This window comes from Xenopus laevis, chromosome 9_10S, assembly GCF_017654675.1.
Source record: "Xenopus laevis strain J_2021 chromosome 9_10S, Xenopus_laevis_v10.1, whole genome shotgun sequence".
In the NCBI taxonomy this organism is placed as follows: Eukaryota; Metazoa; Chordata; class Amphibia; order Anura; family Pipidae; genus Xenopus; species Xenopus laevis.
The window spans coordinates 101,864,603-101,886,269 of NC_054388.1; the positions used below are offsets into that span (position 1 = coordinate 101,864,603).

The window sequence follows — 21,667 nt, forward strand, 5'->3', positions numbered from 1 at the left end:
CTCTTCCCTAGTGAATAAAACAAACTGCGGAAGTACAGCGCGATCAATCGTCCGGAAGTTCTTATCCCTTCCTGTTTTTTTTTGGTTTCACGCCTCGCTTTCGCCTTAGCCAATAAAACTTTGTATTAAGCCGATGGGCGAGAACTTATCATTTTTTAACCAATGAAAAGCCGAGGAGGCGTGACAAGCAAATGTTATTGGCTGCAGAAAGTCAACATGCTATCGTGACATTTCTTAGGGGGAAAGCGGCACTATAGACAGCGGTGTCGAGATGTCCAAAGGTGCCGGTCCCGGGCCAGACTCTGACACAGCGGACGAGGCTGTAAGAGGGACCTGTGACGATGCCTCCATATGTAAGAGGTGGGGCAGCAGTGTGGTAGCTCCTTAGCCCACGAGTTCCTGTTTAGCTTTGTCTGCGACGGCTTATACTTACTGTGGGTTACTAGTGAATATATAAAGGCAACATAGAGTTAGGGGAATTCGTGTATATCGTATGGCAAGCTGCTGTTCAAACCTTTATTATATTATAGAATGGAGAACTCTCAGCAACTTCTCATTTGACCTTCATTTTTTATAGTATTTCAATTATTTGCCTTCATCTTCTGACTCTCTCCAGCTTTCAAATGAGGGGTCACTGACCCCATCTAACAACAAACGCTCTGTAAGGCGACACATTTATTGGTATTACTCCTTTTTCTATTCAGGCCTCTCCTATTCATATTCCAGTCTCTTATTCAAATCAGTGCATGGTTGCTAGGGGAATTTGGATCCTAGCAACCAGTATGCTGACGCTGCAAACTGGAGAGCTGCTGAATAAACAACACAAACAATAGAAAAATGAAAATCAGAATATCATCATCTGCATCGTAGTAAAACTTCATTTAGAGGCAAACAACCCCCTTAAAGTGATACTGACACTAAATATTAATCTACATTGAGGGGCAGATTTATCAAGGGTTGAAGTGAATTCGAGGGAATTTTCGAAGTACTGTCTCTTTAAAAAAAAAACGTTGACTTCAATACTTCGCCAAATGAAACCTGCCGAAGTGCTATGTTAGCCTATGGGGACCTTCTAGAGCAGTTTTCTAAGTCTTCACACATCGAAGTAAAATCGTTGATCATACGCTAAAATCATTCGAATCGTTCGATGTGAACGATTTAATCTTACGATCGAACTATTTTACTTTGATCGTTTGATGGCCAAATTCGGTGAAAAATACTTCAACTTCGATATTCAAATTCAAAGTATTTTAATTTGATGGTTGAATTTCTCAGTATTTTACACTTCGAAATTCGACCCTTGATAAATCTGTCCCTAAATATTAATCTGCATTAAAAGTTACCTATAGGTCATGTTGACCGTTTTTCACTGATAGTTCTGCTTTTGTAAGTAATTGTCTCTTAAAGGGGACCCGTCACCCAAGAAAAACTATTCCAAATCCTATTTTATCACGTCAAGCAAAATTAACTTTAATTACACTATATAAATTATTTGAATCTTGTTTCCTTCAGTCTGGGAATTCATAATTATAACAAGCAGGCAGGAGCCATTTTGTGGACACTGTTATTAAGACAAGTCTTGTATCATCTCAGAATCTTGTTTGTGCACCAGAATGGGGGACCTGATGTCCATCCCCATGCCCTGGCTACACAATTAAATGGTAAAGAGAACTGGGGGAAGTGCTGAATGGAAAGTGAAAGTAATTGCTTGCCCTGCCTCTATCCCTAAGGCATAGAGGAGGGGCAGACAATATTTGATTGACAGCTAAGTTTTAAATGCGTTTACAACCGCTATGAATGCTTTAATAAGAAAAAGAATTTGGATTTCCTGTTTAATTCGAAAAGGACTTTTATTATACAGATTTTTATGTCTGGGTGACAGGTCCACTTTAAGAATGTGGTCCTGATTAATTCCAAGTGTCTGTACTGTGTCTGTTACCTGGAATCTCAGTTGACTCAGCGTTTAGCCTGATGCTTCTGGTCTTTTAAGCTGAGTCCCCCCTCCTCCCATAGATGGTGCAGCTTGATGCACCCTCATTTCACTGTAGGGCCAATAAAAGTGAGGGTATTTCAGAGGAAATCGTTTTTATGCTCCTTCTAAAGCAAATAATTCTCTCCTTACACTTTCCTAATACCGCTCTATTTCAATCCCACCCCGTGCTCAGTTGTCTCATTGTTATTGGCAGGTTTGCAGTCAGTAGCGGCTACTGGAAAGACCCATACATTCAGTACTTTGTGCGACAGGCAAAAGAACGCAAAGCACCAGAGATCAACAGAGGTAAGTGCATCCCAATATGATATTAGGGCTGGGAAGAAATTACAAATGACTTTGTTTCTTATATATTTTCTTCTTTCTTCTCCTCTTCTCTTTTCATATTTTTCATCTTTAATTATTTTCCTTCTTTCTTCTTCTTCTTCCCTCTTATTTCCTCCTTATTTCTTAATTTTCTTCTATTATCTTCTCCTACTTCTTGCCTCTTTTCTTTTTTTCTCTCTTCGTTCTCATTACTTCCTTTTCTTCAAAGACCGCACTATAGGGAAGCTCACACTACACCTATTGGTCTGGCTATGGCATGTCAGATTAACAGGTTGAGATGCATTTTGGCCACCAAACTGGTGGCCAAAATGCATTTGCTGGGCTAAATCAGGTTTGGGCCTATAAAGGCCTATTGGATGAGGACTGCATCAACATGCTGATGGAGTCCTCATGCGATGGGATTTTCGAACCTAGGTCCGAGCTGGCAGCTTTTATTGGCTATATGGCTACCTTTACTAACTGCTTCTCTGATCTAAATTTCAGAATTAACCAGGCTTCTTGTATAGAGTTAATTACATTATCACATTTACTTTTACACTGTGATTGTTAATGTGTGTATAAGTCTATTAAAGGAAATGTAAACCTTAAAGGGCATGTAAAGGCAAAACAAATTAAATCCTATTTTTACATTCTTTAAAGAAAAATAAACCAATATACTTTAATTAAAAAATGTGTATCGTTTTTATAATAAACCTGACTGTATGCAGTGAAATTCTCCCTTCATTTACTGCTGTGGATAGGAATTGTCAGACAGTCCCTAACTGCTCTGCAGGGAAACAATCATACTTATGAACAGCAGGGGGAGCCCCCACCTTACGTCCCAGCCGTGCGGAACTCAAGCAGCTTTGATTGTTTCCCTGTAGAGCAGTCGGCGACTGTGTAGAGATTTGTATTGGATTTTATTTTTGCCTTTACATCCCCTTTACTGTTTCCAACTCCAGCTGCAGGGACAAAGATCATGGAGCCAGATTGAAACAGATAAACTGAGATTCTATTTGGAGGATTATTTTGCTGCAGCCACTGGTTCTGCAGAGTTGGAGAAAGTTTGTATTAAACAATACAAAAACTATAAAATCCACATTAGATTACATGACAACACAGGACCCAGTGCAGTCTGCATATTCAGATCATTAATCAGTCTTGCTGTATCGGCTTCTGGCAGATATTATTTGACTTGTGCTGTTTTGATAATTTGACGACCCTTAAGCAGTCCAGACCACACTGAGCATGTGCACAGTCTTTGTCTTGCAAAGATGTTTAACAAAGTTACAAGATGGCGACCCCATGTGGCCAACTTTGAAAGCATAAATCATTTGTTTGATTAGGCGGCTTGTGGTGCAGTATGTTCATATTTATGTTTATATACAAAATACTGAATTTCTAGCCTTATTCTATTTTAGACTTCCCCTTTAAAAAGCTCTTCTAAGCACTTTTTAATTTCCCATTACTTTCTTTGTTTCAAAGCTATTAGCTGTTTATAAACAGCCGGTTTTCCAACTACAGTTGAGAAGAAAAAATTCTAAAGGAGAGAAAAATGTTCTCATCTGTTTTTTGAGCAAAGCATCATCACAACACGTCTCCGTGTTGCTTTTGAGAATGTTCTTCCCAATTGTAGAAATTCACATCAAGTACTCGAGTGCTCAACCTGGTCAGAAGCTTAGTTAGAGTACCAGGCGCTGAACTGCTTGACCCAAACTGCTTTAGGTCACATATATACAAGGTACGTTGTGAAGAATCAGCAGCACACTGGAGAAGTGATTATAGATGCTAAGATAAGTGCTTTATTGGCTCATGATGATATAAAGCCAACATTTTGGGCCACACTGGGCCTTTTATCAAGTCTTTTGCTGCTGATTCTTCACAACTTCCCAATTGTACAGTCAGAAATCTGGGCAGCAGGTGGCGATGTTGCTATGAAATTTATTATACTAGCCATTTATAAACAGCTTATTAGCTTTGAAACAAAATAAATAATATAAATAACAAAACAGCTTAGAAGTGCATCCTGAACTAGTAATGAGCGGCCGACCCAAAGCCCATTGATTCATTTAGACTTCCAAACAAAGTTTCCGGGCCACAGGCATGTGCACAACTTCCCCACTTCCGCCAGACATTCTTCTTTTTATATACTCGCGCCATGGTGTGCCCCTCCCCCTTCTGTGACATCTTAATTGGTCGCTGCCATATAAATTGGAATGCTTGGCGGGTTAGGGTTGGGTGCAGGTTTTTGGGGGTCGAGTTTTTTTTGACCCACACATCACTACCCTGAACACTGCTATATGTTTAATTTTAAAGGTTTTCCTCTAGTTATGGTTTCCAGGGGCACACACCCGACTCCTACAGCGGCTACAATATAGTGCAATTCTCTCTATTTTACCTGACATAAACCAGTAATACAACCAGCCATTATTTTCAAAGTATTTTTCATAGTAACACACATAACTCACCTACTCCCAGTGTTCATACTCTTCACTACTTATACACAATTTTTGCTCACCAATCTGCCTTTTATATTGGAGACATGGTTGAGCTTCTAACTGGCTACAGTAACCCTAGTGGTATTTGTTGTAATCGGTAGGTTAATATTCTAGATCAAAATAACGAGCTGTTTCAGGGGAATATTTAAGAAGCAATTCCTGGTCTGGGACAGCTCCCAAGGACAAGGGGTTGCATGGGAACCATGGCTACAAAGCAGCAGGGTTATGGGAAATAGCTCATAGTCCAAGTTGATCCAGGGACTAGTCCTATTGCCATTTTGGAGTCAGGAAGGAATTTTTCCCCCTCTAAGGCAAATTGGAGAGGCTTCAGATGTTTTTTTTTGCCTTCCTCTGGATCAACTGGCAGATAGGTAGTTAATAAAAAAAAAAAAAAAAAAAGGTTGAACTCGGTGGACATGTGTCTTTTTTCAACCTTACTTACTATGTTACTATGTATCTATATAGTTTCTCAAGCAAATAATCTTCAATTACACTACAATATACCGTATATACTCGTGTATAAGCCGACCCGTGTATAAGCCGAGGTACCTAATTTACCTAAGAAAACTGGAAAAATTTATTGACTCGTGTATAAACCTAGGGGCTGATTGAAAATCAATCTGTACCTGCACCCACTGAATAACAATGAAAGGTAGGCCTGCCCACAGTTTAAAAAAAAAAAATTGTAAGCACACCAGTCACAGTAAAATAACTTATAACTCAACCAGGGGCAGAGAGATGGAAAGATGCAGCAACTACATACGAGGCTCCTTCTGCGGCCCCAACAGTGTGCAGGACACATGTAAATGTTTACAGTCTGCAGCAAGAGCTTTGAAATTCCTCTGCTTATTTTGGTCACAAACTCTTCTAGGAGAATATGGCCTGGATGGGGGAAGGGGGTCCAATAATCCCATTATTATAAATAAGCCCCTGTTTAGCAGTTGGTGCTGCCATGCTGGTTCCTGTAGGGAGAAGATAATCCATATAGAATACAGGGCTAGCAGTGGGTGCTGGGAAATAACACAACACTTTATACAAAAGGGCCCTGGTCCCCACACCCCATTTTGTGAGCCTATGAATATCAATGAAGTGAGGAGTTACTAATGACACACCCAGGTGCTGAAAGTAGGGGTTATTTTCTTTCAAATACCGTATATACTCCGTATATACGCCAATCCCTCACCGGATCCCTCACCTCCCTCTCCCATAGCGCATCAGGACTCTGTGACTGACTGTCACGATCGCCGCCCGGAGCAGGTCCAGGAGCTCCGGGCGGCGCGTCCTTCCCTGCCGGCGTCGCTCCCAAAATGGCGGCGCCCATGGCCGCCACATGGGTAGCGGCGCCGGCGCCTCTACCCACGTGGCGGCCATGGGCGCCGCCATTTTGGAAGGATGCCGGCAGGGAAGGACGCGCCGCCCGGAGCTCCTGGACCTGCTCCGGGCGGCGATCGTGACAGTCAGTCACAGAGTCCTGATGCGCTATGGGAGAGGGAGGTGAGGGATCCGGTGAGGGATTGGCGTATATACGGAGTATATATGGGAGAGGGAGGTGAGGGATCCGGTGAGGGATTGGCGTATGACCCGCGTATAAGCCGAGGTCGAGTTTTTCAGCACATTTTGGGTGCTGAAAAACTCGGCTTATACGCGAGTATATACGGTATTATAATCATATAATTTAACACATTTTAATTTTTTGTTGTTACTGATCCTTTTTCAGTATATTCAATAATTATCTGCCTGGAATAAGTTGTGGTGGTATGTAATACAAGATGCAATGTTTGCTACAGGTTTAGTCACCTATAGCAACCAATCAGCATGTAAAGGTTGCCATAGACGAAAAGATCCGCTCGTTTGGCGACATCGCCAAACAAGACGATCTTTCCCTGATATGCCACTAACGGGCATCGCTATATCGGGGGTAATCTGAATGTTCGGCCCTATGGCCAAATAATCCGATTACGATGAGATGGGCTCGGGCGGGATCGGTCGGGACAAAATCAAACCTGTGCGATCGACCAATCGACCGATTTCCGCCGGATGAAAAATGTCGGGACTCTCCACACACGGTCCAAAAATCTTACAAATCGAGGATTCGTACGATAGGATCTTTGCGTCTATGGCCAACTTAAAGGGCATGTAAAGGCAAAAAAAAATAAAATCCCATTTTTACTTTCTTTAATGAAAAATAAACCTATCTCCAATATACTTTAATTAAAAAATGTGCATTGTTTTTATAAGAAACCTGACTGTATGCAGTGAAATTCTCACTTCATTTACTGCTGTGGATAGGAATTGTCAGACAGTCCCTAACTGAACAGCAGGGCCAGCCCCCGCCTTCCCAGCCATGCAGACCTCAAGCAGCTTTGTTTATGACGATCCCTAAGCAGCCCAGACCACACTGAGCATGTGCACAGTCTTAGTCTTGCAAAGATGTTTAACAAAGTTACAAGTTGGTGACCCCCTATAGCCAACTTTGGAAGTATAAATTATTTGTTTGGTTAGGCTTGTGGTGCAGTGAGTTCATGTTTATATTTAGTATCCAAAATACAGCATTTCTAGCCTTATTCTATTTTAGACTTTACATGCCCTTTAAAATTTAAAAATTTACTGGTCACCTGTATATAATCAAACATCCTATTGGTTGACATGAGTTACTGCACCTGGGCAGGCTGTGTGCTTTTATTACATATGGAAGTAAGTGTAAGTAATCCTTATTTTCTGATCATGAAACCTGCAGGATATAGACTATATATTCTCTCGTTAATTAGGGTACTACGCACGGGTTCAAGGGGTTAATTTGTTGCTGAATGCCTTCCTGAGGAAGACAGAGTGCAACTGTCAGATCATTAATCTGGGTGCTGGACTGGACACAACCTTCTGGAGATTAAAGGTATTGTTTTATGTTTATTTCCTTTCTGTTGCTGTATAAAAATTGTATTGTCCTTTCTCAAGGGACCCAGTGAAAGGAACGTAAAATTTGAGAAAACATAAGATCTGGGAAGAAACAAATGGAGCGTACAGGCATGAACCGCGAATAACACAGTTGCTGTTCAAATCAGTATTTGTAGATCTCTTTTGACTCTCTGGGTCTGACTCTTCTGATATATTGTTTCAAGAGTTAAAATCAGCTCTTCTAACTTCTTTTGATTAGTTGTGTGCCTAGGATGTATGGGTAGCGTTGTTGCTGCTCTAAGTCATACAAAAGATGTAATAATATCCTTGGTCAGTAGATGGCAGCAATGTGCAACCTTCAATTCTTAATTAAGACAGGCTGATAATGAGGCTGCTCTTACTCACAGCAGCCTCCCAATAGCAAAGCAACTTGCTTTACCCTATTTGTGTTTGTGGTAACAATAATCCCCTTTTTCTGGAGTAAGTCAGAGCCAACTCTATGTTTGACTGGTATTTTACATTATGGGGCAAAGTTTAAAAAAAAATTGAATGTGATTTTTTTTCCACGATTCAAATTTGTTTTTGCACCCAAACTCACGCATTCGAGTTAAATTTTCAAAAACTCGATTGTGTATGAGTTAATAAGCAAAAAAAATCCAAGAAAAATCCAATTTCGAATGTAAATTTTTTTTATTTGAAAACTCGATCAATTCGAGTTTTTGAGACATAAATTCGATCCATACAAGCTTTTCTATCATTAAAGTTTTTTCCCATCTTTTTTTCATGGGAATTTTTGACGTTTGGATTTTTCCATAAACCCGCCAACATTTTAAATTTGAGTTTATCCGAGGTAGAAAAATCCTCACACAAAAATTCACAAATTCTTGATAAATATGCCCCTATGTGTGTGCTTTCTGCACACAGGGATACCCATCATTATGTAACATTATGTCTGCAGGCACCTCTAAAGTTCCAAAATCATGCAGGCAGTACGAGTCAGTCCTGGCATTATGCAGCCAGCCTTCAGGAGAAGAATTGACTTTATTCTGTAAGTGCCAATGAGCCTGCAGGAGAGGACAGATAGAAAGTAGATTGCTGCTGGCAGAGTCAGTGGGAGCAATCTCATACAGCCAGCCAAGTTTTGGGCCTATTCAGATGTCATGGAGGCACATATATATAAAAAACATACTACAGGTATGGGACCTGTTATACAGAATGCACAGGACCTGGTGTTTTCCAGATAACAGATCTTACTGTAATTTAGTTCTTCACACCATAAGTCTACTTCATCATCATGTAAACAAGAAATAAACCCAATAGGCTGGTTTTGCTTCCGATAATAATGAATTATATCTTCGTTTGGGTTAAGTACAAGTTACTGTTTTATTATTACAGAGAAAAGGGAAATCATTTTTAAGAAGTTAGATTATTTGATTATAATGGAGTCTATGAGAGACGGCCTTTCCATAATTTGGAGCTTTCTGGATAATGGGTTTCCGGATAACAGACCCCATCCTGTATTTAAATATATAATACACAAAATCCATAAATATCCTGTAAATGATATTCTTATAAACTGCTCTTAGTGATGTCCTCAGTTATAGACAGAGCTAAGGGATGTCATTTTTGTCACATGACTCACAAAAACATGTGCATTAAGCCCCTAAAAAAATCCTGTTGCAAACCATTACCTTCAAAAGTCACATAATTAGTGAAATGAAGTCCACCTGTGTGCAGTCTAAGTGTCACATGATCTGTCGGTATAAACACACCTTTCTGACATGGCACCACAACAATGGTACCACAACAAACCTGCCACCCACCAAAACTCCCAGACTGAGCAAGGAGGGCATTAATCAGAGAGGCAGCAGAGAGACCAAAGGTAACCCTGAAGGAGTTGCAGAGTTCCACAGCAGAGACTGGAGTATCTGTCCATCTGTCTATAAGCTGTACACTCCATAGAGCTGGGCCTTATGAAAGAGTCGCCAGAAAAAAGCCATTACTTAAAGTTTAAAATAAGAAGCAACGTTCTGAGTTTGCCTAAAGGCATATGGGCGACTCCTCAAATGTATGGAGGAAGGTGCTTTGGTCAGATGAGACTAAAATTGAACTTTTTGGCCACCAAGGAAAATGCTATGTCTGGCGCAAACCCAACACATCCCATCACCCCAAGAACACCATGGCCACAGTGAAACATTGTGGTGGCAGCATCATGCTGTGGGGATGTTTTTCAGCAGCAGAGACTGGGAAACTGGTCCGAGTCAAGGGAAAGATGGTGCTAAATACAGGGATATTCTTGAGCAAAACCTGTGTCAGTCTGCCTGTGATTTGAGACTGGGACCGAGGTTCACCTTCCAGCAGGAGAATGACCCGAAGCATACTGCTAAACTGCAACACTCGAGTTTAAAGGAGAACTAAAGCCTAAAAATGAATTTAGCTAAAAATGCCAGATTTTATTTACTGAACTTGCACCAGCCTAAAGTTTCAGCTTGTCAATAGCAGCAATGATCCAGGACTTCAAACTTGTCACAGGGGGTCACCATCTTGGAAAGTGTCTGTGACACTCACATGCTCAGTGGGCTCTGAGCAGCTGTTGAGAAGCTAAACTTAGGGCTCGTCACTAATTATCCAGCAGAAAATGAGCTTCCCCTGTAATATAAGCTGATGCTACAGGGCTGATTATTAAATTCGGTGCTAATTGCACTGGTTTCTGTGCTGCCATGTAGTAATTATCTGTATTAATTACTAATCAGCCTTATATTGTGACATTTCTATTCTATGTGTACTGTATATTGTGAGTGGGTCCCTAAGCTCAGTAAGTGACAGCAGCACAGAGCATGTGCCGTGAATCAGCAGAAAAGAAGATGGGGAGCTACTGGGGCATCTTTGGAGACACCGATCTTTACTGCTAAAGGGCTGTGGTTGCCTTGGGCTGGTACAAAGCCCAAAACATAATGTACAACATTTATAGCTACTTCTTTAGTTAGGCTTTAGTTCTCCTTTAAGGGGAAACATTTAAATGTTTTGGAATGACCTAGTCAAAGTCCAGACCTCAATCCAATTGAGAATCTGTGGTCAGGCTTAAAGATTGCTGATCACAAGCGAAAACCATCCAACATGAAGGAGCTGGAGCAGTTTGCCTTGAGGAATGTGCAAAAATCCCAGTGGCAAGATGTGGCAAGCTCATAGAGACTGTAATTGCTGCAAAAGTACTGACTTTAGGGGGGGTGAACAGTTATGCACGCTGAAGATTTCTGTTATTTTGTCCTATTTGTTGTTTGTTTCACAATAAAAAAAAAAACATCTTCAAAGTTGTAGGCATGTTCTGTAAATGAAATGGTGCAAACTCTCAAACAATCCATTTTAATTCCATGTTGTGAGGCTACAAAACATGAAAAATGCCAGGGGGGGTAAAGACTTTTGCAAAGCACTGTATATGGTCACGGAACTCCTTGGTGACTTATAATATCCTTATATTTTACAATAGGGGGTACTTTATTCACGATATAATAAATATATACTGACACTTATTATTAATACTGAAATAATAATGTGGCAAAAAATTGCGCACTGTCAGCTGGCCATGGTGACCCTGATGTTCAACTGTCAGATCCACTAAAACCGTATATCCATTGTATACATTGTACATTGGGTTGCTACTATTTATTATAGCAACCCATAATAATTAAACAGTTGGCATAGTGCAGACTTCTGATTGGTTGCTATAGGTCGCAACGCCGTAGCAAATATTTTCCTGCGTTGGTAAAGGAGCAAAGAAAGGGTTATCTGCAGCTTTGCTCAGCAATAGGGTTGGTGGTTATTAAGTGGAATTTACACGCATGGAAGATAAGCCGTACATAGGTCATAGTCTCAAAGCGTGAATATTTCCACTCCATCCTCAAGGAGACGCTGGACTCCTCATTGGGCTATCAAGAATGACAGATATTTTTTCCATTCCCATGAAAGTGACTGAGCTGCCTGTATAAAACAGCTGAGATAAAGGCTACCCAAACACACAGAACACATTTTCCTACAGATAAGAATTTCCGTATTGATATGAAGGAAAACTGACCCCGTCCCTTGTCTCAGGGGAATGTGCACTAGTTATAGGCTTAGAATTTGAGATTTTTTCCCATACTTGTTCTAAGTCTTTTAGATGCTGCCTCTGAGGTTTTTGGGGCTGTTTTTGCTAGATTTTATCCGAATGAAAGAGAATTGGATAGAAGGGACACACAGCAGAGACCTGTTTTTAGTAGCAGTAATCTATACAAATAACAGAAAATGTGTAATTAATGTTTGTTGGAAATGTTGCAGTAAGAAGACATTTTAGATGTGCGTATTGGAGCTTGGGGGAGAATTTGGAATTGCACTATATGGCCGTATGTATGTGGATTTCCCATCTAATCATCTTAAAGGATAAGTAAACCTTTAAAATAAGTGAATGTAAAATTGACAAGGGTACTATTTTACATTTTGCAATGTGCATTCATTATTTATTTCGTATTTATGCCAAGATATTAAGGGATACAGATACTGTTAACATGACCTGTCTGACCACCAAGTAGTCAAGGAAGTTGTCAGGAGAAAGAAAGAGGCTGCTCTGATGTTCTTCTGCTTAGGAAAGATATGAGAAAGGTTTTTAATGTTTTTTCCTAAGCAGAAGAACATCAGAGCAGCCTCTTTCTTTCTCCTGACAACTTCCTTGACTACTTGGTTGTCAGACTGGTGGGAAAATTACCAGCAGGTGCTGCTGTTGTAACAAAATTCATTCATATTAACAGTACATCCCTTAATATCTTGGAATAAAAACAAAATAAATAATGAAAGTACATTGCAAAAGTGCTCAGAATAGCACTATCATCAATTTTACATTCACTTATTTTACAGATTTACTTATCCTTTAATTAGATAGCACAGCCACCATTGCAGACAAGGTGCCACTATCTCAATGACATTCTTGACAATCCTCTGTTTCTTAATTTGGGGCAACAGTTTGGTGAAGGACATTTTCTGTCCCGGCACAATAATTGCTCCATGAACAAAGCAAAATTGAGTTTGCTGAAAAGGGAGAGGAGGAACCTGACTGGGCCAAAAAAAAACCCTGACCTCAACCCAACTGAAATCCTGTGGGATGATTCGAGACATCAATCGATCCAGACCTTATTCAACCTCACTAATGCTCTTGCAGTTGAATGGAAGCAAATCCCAGCAACAGTGTTCCAACATCTAGAGAAAAGCCCTCCCAGAAGTTTAGACATTTTTGTAGAGCGGTCCAACTCCATATTCATCCCCTTGGTTTTGGAATGAGATGTTGTACAGGCAGGTGTCCAGATCCTTTGGCCATGGGGAGGCACATTTATCAAAGGTCGAATTTCAAATTCATAACTTTCATAAATTAGAAATTCGACCATTTGAAATTTATTTAAAAAATCAAATTTTTTAAACTCGAATGAATTCAATCGAAAACTCGAAACGAATTTGATTCGAATTTTAAAAACTCTCCGGAATAAACTTGATTGACAGGAAGGCTGCAAACAACTCCAAATTGATCCCTGGACTTCTCCAAATGACTTAAATGGTAATTGGGCGCATAGTAGGGGCGAGTAGAAGAACATGGGGTAGGAAGGCCTAGTGGCAGCAGGGGGGGTTATTTATTAAAATCCGAATGCCAAAACCCCCAAAAAAAAAATTTTTTTCTACTATAAATCCAAATTTTTAGTGGAAAAATAAAACACAAATTTTTCGGGATTTATTATACTCCGAGGATTGAAAAAGTCTAAATCTGAAAATCCAGTATCTCAGACCTGCCGAGGTTGCATATACAGTAAGTCAATGGGAGAAGTGCCAAAGATATCTTGATCTGCGCTGAGTTTCGTGCAATAATCTGAAGATTTTGTGGTTTTCGAGCAAAAATCAGAAAAAATCAGAGTACGGGTGGAAAATCCCAAAAATTTGTAAGATTCATTTTTTCACGTTTTTTCCGGGGTTTTTTCCCCACAAAGAAAATTTTTGGGAAAGTTTATTGATAAATACTGAGAAAAACCCCATGCGGGTTTGATCGGAGTAGTTTTCAGAAAATATTGCGATAAATTTGGCCCTGATAAATCGGCCTCCCCTTAAAGTAGGGCAAGATGGTGACAGTAGTGTTCTATATTGGTGTTTCTCAGCCTATCGCTGTTTAGTTGTTGTTGAAGATCAATCCCCAACCTCGCCATCAATATTTGATTCTATTTTAATTGGGCACTGCCACCATAAAATATGACCCTGCTCTTATGATTTATACTACAGTCTCAATCCTTTCCTTTTTGCAGTGTTTCTGACAACGTGATTATTATCTGAAACTTTAAAAAGTTTTTCTCACGTTTGTGTTTGAATGTTGACATATAATTACAGTAAATGGTTGTTTCCTTCCTGTCTTTCATGACACAGCAGTCCTCTCCTGCTTTATGGCTTAGAATTTAGCTACCTTTATAACAGAGCATTCAGGATGCAATAGTCACCAATATAAAATCTATTATACGGGCACAAGTGTGTGTAAAGTGAGCACTAAGGGACATGCTCTTGCACTGCATAGTTCTCCAGCACTTGCACACTGGGGCTCCGTAAACAACCTCTGTTGTATAAACATTACTGTATTAAAATAAAAACTTGGTAAATACATAGGCTGTGCAAAATAAAAAAGTTTTTCTAATATAGTTAGTTAGCCAAAAATGTAATGCATAAAGGCTGGAGTGAATGGATGTGTAACATAATAGCCAGAACACTACTTCCTGCTTTTCAGCTCTCTAACGCTGAGTTAGTCAGTGACTTTAAGGGGAGCCACATGGGACGTAACTGTTCAGTGAGTTTGCAATTGATCTTCCGCATTCAGCTCAGATTCAAAATCAAACAGTTATGACCCATGTGCCCCTCCCCCTCAAGTCAACGATTGCTTACTGCCTGGTAACCAATCGGTGGAAAGAGAGCTGCAAAGCAGGAAGTAGTGTTTTGGCTATTATGTTTCACATCCAGTCACTCCAGCCTTTATAAATTACATTTTTGTCTAATTAACTATATTGAAAACATTTTTTATTTTGCACAGCCTGTCCATTTACCCAGTTTTTATTTTTACACTGAACTATTCATTTAATAGTGGATGAGATAATGAAATGTATGGAGGCACATTCAGATGTACTCTTTGTATTTCTTGCTATGCAAAGGCAAATGTTTAATAAACTGAAACACTCTTTTCCCAGGATGAAAATCTTCTTCCAAAAAAGTATTTTGAAGTGGACTTTCCTGCCATAGTAGCCAGAAAGCTGTATAATATAAAGTAAGTCATAGTTGCTGTATTTTTGACTATTTCAAGCCACCAGCCTACTAGCTGTCCCCTCTCCTCTCCCATCAGCACGTGCACACGACAGCTCCACTGGCAGAGAAGGAAAGCTCCAAGGCAGTTTATTGCCAATAGATTATCCACAACACTGCAAGCTAGAATGCCATTTTTATCCTATAGAATGCTTTCCATACCCGAGTAAACAGCCCTAAACACTGTCTCAGTTTGTTTAGGATAGCAGCTGCCATATTAGCTTGCTGTGATATCACTTCCTGCCTGAATCTCTCCCTGCTTACTCATAGCTCTGAGCTCAGATAACAGCAGGGAAGGGAGGGAGGAGGAGCAAACTGAGCATGCTCAAGCCCTAGACCTGGAGGTTTAAGGTGAAAACAGGAAGTCTGATACAGAAGCCCATGTGTACACAATAGAAGGAAAGAAATGCTTTGTTTCTTTTGACACAGGATTCAGAGCAGCATTTTTGTAAGGGGTTACTGGTGTATTTGATAGACCTTTCTGATAAAGCTTACTTCATTTTAGCCTTTCATTCTCCTTTAAAGATGACCATAGGCATGCAGATTTTAGCCGCTTAGATTAAATAAAGTGGTAAAAAACAAATCAGACTGTGACAGCAATTGTAGGAAAGTTATGTTTGACAAATAAAAGTAAGTCACCAATTGATATCCATTTCTCAAGAGCAAACAGATTTCTTTATATTCAATTTTGAAATCTGACATGGGGCTAGACATATTGTCAGTTTCCCAGCTGTCCCAAGTCATGTGACTTGTGCTCTGATAAACTTCAATCACTCTTTACTGCAAGTTAGTGATATCACCCACCTCCCCTTTTCCCCCCAGCAGCCAAACAAAAGAACAATGGGAAGGTAACCAGATAACAGCTCCCTAACCCAAGATAACAGCTGCCTGGTAGATCTAAGAACAGCACTCAATAGTAAAAACCCATGGCCCACTGAGACACATTCAGTTACATTGAGAAGGAAAAACAGCAGCCTGCCAGAAAGCATTTCTCTCCTAAAGTGCAGGCACAAGTCACATGACCAGGGGCAGCTGGGAAATTGACAAAATGTCTAGCCCCATGTCATATTTCAAAATTGAATATAAAAAAATCTGTTTGCTCTTTTGAGAAATGGATTTCAGTGCAGAAGTCTGCTGGAGTAGTACTATTAACTGGTGCATTAAGAAAAAAAACATGTTTTCCATGACAGTATCCCTTTAAGTCACAAGGATTTTCTTCTGTAAATGTTTTTTTTTTTTATTCTAGGCACCCAAAGTTTGCCACCTTTGGAACAGGCCCTTGGGTGCCAATAATTATGCCCTGCATGCACTTACTTAATGGAACAGATTGGGGGAAAGCCTTTTACTGTTCCAGCACCATAAGTGAAAAGTATCATGATATACAGCAGCTTAAAGCATGTACATTACATTTATAAGTTTGCCTTTTACTTTGTCCATATCTTGTTATCTGGTTAAGTGTGCTTCACATTTCTCCTCACGTGAAACTAATGAAAACCATGAAAGGATTAATTTAGTATTCTTATTGTAAGGCTGTATCATGACATACGGCAGCTTACTGCATGTACATTACATTTAAAAGTGTAAGAGTGGGCTGTAATTATCCTTTGCCCATATCTTGTTCATTTATTAAGAGTGCTTCACATTTCTCCTCATGTGGAACATGCAATGCCTCATTTAGTACTGTTATTACTGTATATCTAAGGCTGTAGAATACTCATACTTAACCTTTCATGTTCTACAGATCTAAACCTCCGCTATCCAAGCCGATAATGGAAACCCATTCCGGGGAGTCTTTATTGCTAGGTGAGTTCATCATATGTTATTTGATGTAGCACAGAAGTGGGGGAACACACCCACACACAAGAGTGTCAGGCTTTAACTGCATTGGCATAGCTAGAAATTACTGGGCCCCTGCAACAAAATCATGTAATGGCCCTCCAAAGTTCTGGGAATAAAACATTCTTTCACAAATTATTATTACATATATTAAAAGTGCTATCGGCCATGGCCAAGCGTGCCTTCTATTCCTTATGGCATTGCTGAGCCAAAAAGGCAGTAATACTTGATGAGGTCCCTACCCCCCCTCCACACACCATAAAAATGGGTTAATATATATGCATAAGAGGTGACTAGTTTCCATGCAGTGTGATCCCCATTATATCTCATGATTATGGGCTTGATAGAGATTTTCTCAGAGTTTCATCAGGTTCGACCTTCCATAATGATCTCTGTTTATTATTTCTCTTATGCACCCAAACTGGTCTTCAGGCTTCCATTAGCTCATACCAAGGTTACCGATATATAGAAACATTGGAGTCACCCTGCTATAGTTCCAGGGGTACCCAGGGCACAAATAATCACTCACCCCAAATCTTACCATAACTGGCCTTCAGGCTGGGACCCTTCGCTCATAACAAGGTTACAGATATATAGAAACATTAGGATAACAGACCCTGCTATAGTTCCAGGGGTACTCAGGGCACAAATAAGCACTCACCCCAAATCTCCCCCTAACTGGCCTTCAAGCTGGGCCTGTTAGCTCATAACAAGGTTACAGATATATAGAAACATTGGAGTAACAGTCACCCTGCTATAGTTCCAGGGGTACCCAGGGCACAAATAAGCACTCATCCAAAATCTTACCCTCACTGACTTTCAAATTGGGTTGCTGATGTATCAATGAGAGCAAATAGGCATTCTCCCCATATCTTACCTAACTGACATTCAGGCTGAGCCCCTCCTGCAACTGCTCTATGCCCCCAATGTGGGTTAGCCCCACAGTTTCAGAGCCAATACCCATGAATGAAAGTTCATCCAAAATGCCCACCATCTCATGGTGCACAAAGTGAAAGCAGATGTATGAGATCATTTAATTTACGGTTCAGAATTGCACCAGCTGTTTCTCCCAGAGTTTTGCCATTCACATTTTCTTGGAGGTTAATTGTTGTTTTGCATACCAATCTGTTGAAGCCTTGCTGTGGCTTCTGTAATACATACAGGAAGTTTGCTATCTATTGTCAACATTGACACTTTGATTGGATTTCCTCCACTGCTGCTGCCAGCTAAAGCAGTGTAAAATACTAAGTTATCTTGAGATTCTCCTAAAAATATTGTAAATTATTTGGTACACAGTTAAACCTTACATGGGCATACATGGGTTTCAGCTCCATGTTGGCTGTGCCTTATACATCTTACATGATAATATAGTTTAGGGTTCGCCTATTGCAGCCATTGAGCTGCTTGTTATTGGTGACCCACTAATGTTCCTTTTTGTTAAAATGGCCATATCCAAACTGGCATCCATGCTTCTCCAGACTGAGCCAGCAACTTACTAGCCCATGTATTGAGCTTACTGATTGACCTGCCCTACTAAAATCTGCCTAAAAATTGTCCAGATATCTATCGGCGAGGACTACATGAGGGCATTGATGCTGTCCCCATCTGGCAGACCCCACTGTATGATCCAATGATTCAATTGTGGTACAGCAATTAAAGGGGATCTATCCCTAAAACGAAAATGTAATATAAGCTTCATCATACTGATATAAGAAACTTTCTAAATATTATCAATTAAAAATTCTGTACCGTTTCTGAAATAATCAAGTTTATCTTCACTATCCCTCTCTCAGCATCTGTTTCTCCTCATTCTGTCTTCATTCAGGAGTTGGATGTAAGATCAATGATCCAATAAATCTTATATGGGGGGCTCCTTTTGCCTAGAAGATGTATTAGAGCTCACTCTATTAAGATCACCAGACATCATGTCTCTCTACATGCAGGATTTGTGCAAAAGGCAGTTATTTTGTTAGATTTTGTTTGTACTGGAATCAGTTATTTGAGTGAGCTCTAATACATCTGCTAGGAAATGTATTGTGTGTATATATATATATATATATATATATATATATATATATATATATATATATATATATATATATATATATATATATATATATATATATAATGTATTTTATAATGTATTTTATAATGTATATTATATAAGATATATTAGATCATTCATCTGACACCCAACTGCTGCATGAAGACAGAATGAAGAGAAACAGATGCTGAGAGAGGAATAGTGAAGATAAACTTGACTATTTCAGAAACGATGCAGAATATTTCATTGATTGTATTTACAAAGTTTCTTATTTCAGTGTGATGAAGTTTATATTAAATTTTACTTTTCGCTATAGTTTCCCTTTACAGCCACCGTTTCTGTCTTCTGACTCTAAAGGGCAGTAATATTACAGGCCTAGTTCACCAATTTGTAACTCTTATCCATGTATGGTTATTATGGATTATAGAACTTGGCCAGCAGCCTGATTTCTCCACCTCTGCTATAGGTAGTTGTGCTCATTAACCAAAATATATCCGGGCAGAGATCTTGGTAGAGCATCTATATTATTTGAGTGGAAGGCACTCAAAGAAAGGGTAAAAATGTATGTCCGCAACCTATAGAGGTACAATAAATGATACCATTACTCTAGGGCAGCTGGTTGCACAAGTGGAATAAAGCAAATTCATCTTTTGTCGCAGAAAGTCTAAAAACTGCCCTAGAGAATCAACATTGTTGTGACTTTGTGCTACACTGTGCTGTGCCAAAAAGATTACTAGTTTTCTTCCATAAAGCCCTTATTATGTCAATATGCATTAAAGCATTTTCATTATCTGCAACTCCCATCGTGTGGTTATTTGCGCACACAAACACACTGTCACACGCCTCTCGTTGTGGGAAAACAAATCGCATGGATTGCGTGAGCACCTTCAGTGCTATCCTTTATCTGGATCTTACTCCAGACGTGCATCATATTGTAGGGTGTAATACTTTCTACAAGATAACACACCTCAGATAAGGAGGGAAAATCCTTGCTTAAAAAAAAGGTATTGTAAATAAGATATTAATTATACAAATGAGGTCCATCATAAAATGACTTGCTTACACCATTCCGTTTTGCTGGAACTGTTAATGTATCTGCGCTCTACTATAGGTTGAGACTATCGTGTTGTGTTACGTTGGATGTTGGATGGCATTTCTGTGATGATAGATCGATTGATAGGGTTTAACAAATCCAAATGTTTTATTATAATTTTGCTTTGATGCTTACTATATACTCTGTAATTGATGGAGTTAGTTTAAATGGAGCTCTGTATAAACAAGTCCCTTCCTTCTACTTCTTTTTTTGTTGTTGCAATTTTTTGGCTTACAGATAAGCAGAAGTCCATTATGTGATGGGAAGGGTTTATCTGTGCACTGGTGATCTGATTATCTACCTCTCAAGAAGCAGGACGTCGGAAACTTTTGTTAGTATCAGTTTGTCTGTTTAGCTCAGGCATGTCCATAGTCAGGTCCGCGGGCCAATTGCAGCCGATTTTCAAATTTACACCGGCCCTCAGCCTCCATCATGTAATGTAATAATAATGTGGCCCCCCAGCACAGTGCAATCAGGAATCACATAGCCATAGCAGTAATATTTGGGCACATGATTAGTGAAATGATCATCTATACTGCTGCGTATGTGCTGAAGGTGTTAGCAATAGACACGGAATGGCACGTAGAGACGCGCTGCTCGAGAACGCGGAGTGACGCAGAGAATAAGTCCAAACAGACTCCACTTCCGTTGTGTATGCGTCAATCTCCAGGAGTGTATGATCCTGATCACAAGCAAGCTACCTCGGAATGGATGTCAGGCTGAATGGTCGGCCCTCACACATTTTCACCTCACTAAATCTGGCCCTCCTTGCAAAATGTTTGGACACCCCTGGTTTAGTGCAATTAGAAAAAAACAAAAAAATCTGAATAAATCACTTGGGGGGCCACATCATTCCCCACTAGGGTTGCCACCTTTTAATAAAATTTCCACCGGCCGGTGGTGGGGGTGGGAACAAAAGCGTTGGGTGTGGCATTAAGGGGCGGAGCCACACAGCGTGATAGCCAGAAGGAGGTAAAAAGGTAAGTTCTGAGCGGATTCGGGCCAGGCCAAGGGCTTTTGTTAAGGGTATTACAAATTTACCGGCAGCTTCATTTATAAAATTGTAATACCGGCCCCGGCCTTGGCAGGTGCTTTACTGGGCAGGTGGCAACCCTATTCCCCACTGGTTTCCATTTGGACACTCTGTATCCTCTCCATCACCTGCAAAATTTATCCTACCCAAGATGCATTTCAAGGACTGGTTGTAAATAGGACCAATGGTTTGGGTTACCCTCCCCCCCAAGTGTTTCTTCTTATTCCCATATACAGGTATGGGGTCTGTTATCTGGAAACCCTTTATCCAGAAACCTCCAAATTACGGAAAGACTGTCTCCTATAGACTCCAATGAATGAAAATTACATTCCCCCCCTTTTTCTTTGTAGTAATAAAACAGTACCTTGTGCCTGATCCCAATTATGATATAATTGATCCTTATCTGAAGCAAAGCCAGCCTTTTGGGTTTAATTAATGTTTAAATGATCTTCTAATAGACTTAAAGTGATACTGACACTTAAAAAATTACTCTTAATGTATATTAAAAGTTGCCTATAGGTCATGTTGGTTGTTTTTTCGCTAACTGTTCAGCTTCTGTAAGTAATTGTTACCTGACGTTCCTAAACGTTTTGCCAACCTGACTGTCCCTTGTCAACGTCATTTAGAG

The 21,667-nt window shown here is 39.9% G+C and overlaps 1 protein-coding gene across 3 annotated transcripts in view; it reads left to right on the forward strand.

Annotated features, from left to right (window-relative positions):
* The first annotated feature begins 196 nt into the window (after positions 1-196).
* The window catches only part of lcmt1.S (leucine carboxyl methyltransferase 1 S homeolog), a 33,841-nt gene continuing 12,370 nt past the window's right edge, over positions 197-21,667 (forward strand). The window contains exons 1-5 of one of the 3 annotated variants that reach the window (XM_018239278.2): positions 197-360; positions 2,187-2,278; positions 7,563-7,684; positions 14,922-14,998; positions 16,775-16,836. In XM_018239278.2, the coding sequence (XP_018094767.1) occupies positions 272-360; positions 2,187-2,278; positions 7,563-7,684; positions 14,922-14,998; positions 16,775-16,836 (442 nt within the window). In that variant the 5' untranslated portion in view covers positions 197-271. The remainder of the gene's footprint in view (positions 361-2,186; positions 2,279-7,562; positions 7,685-14,921; positions 14,999-16,774; positions 16,837-21,667) is intronic. The other 2 variants (XM_018239280.2, XM_018239279.2) reach the window with 2 other exon arrangements.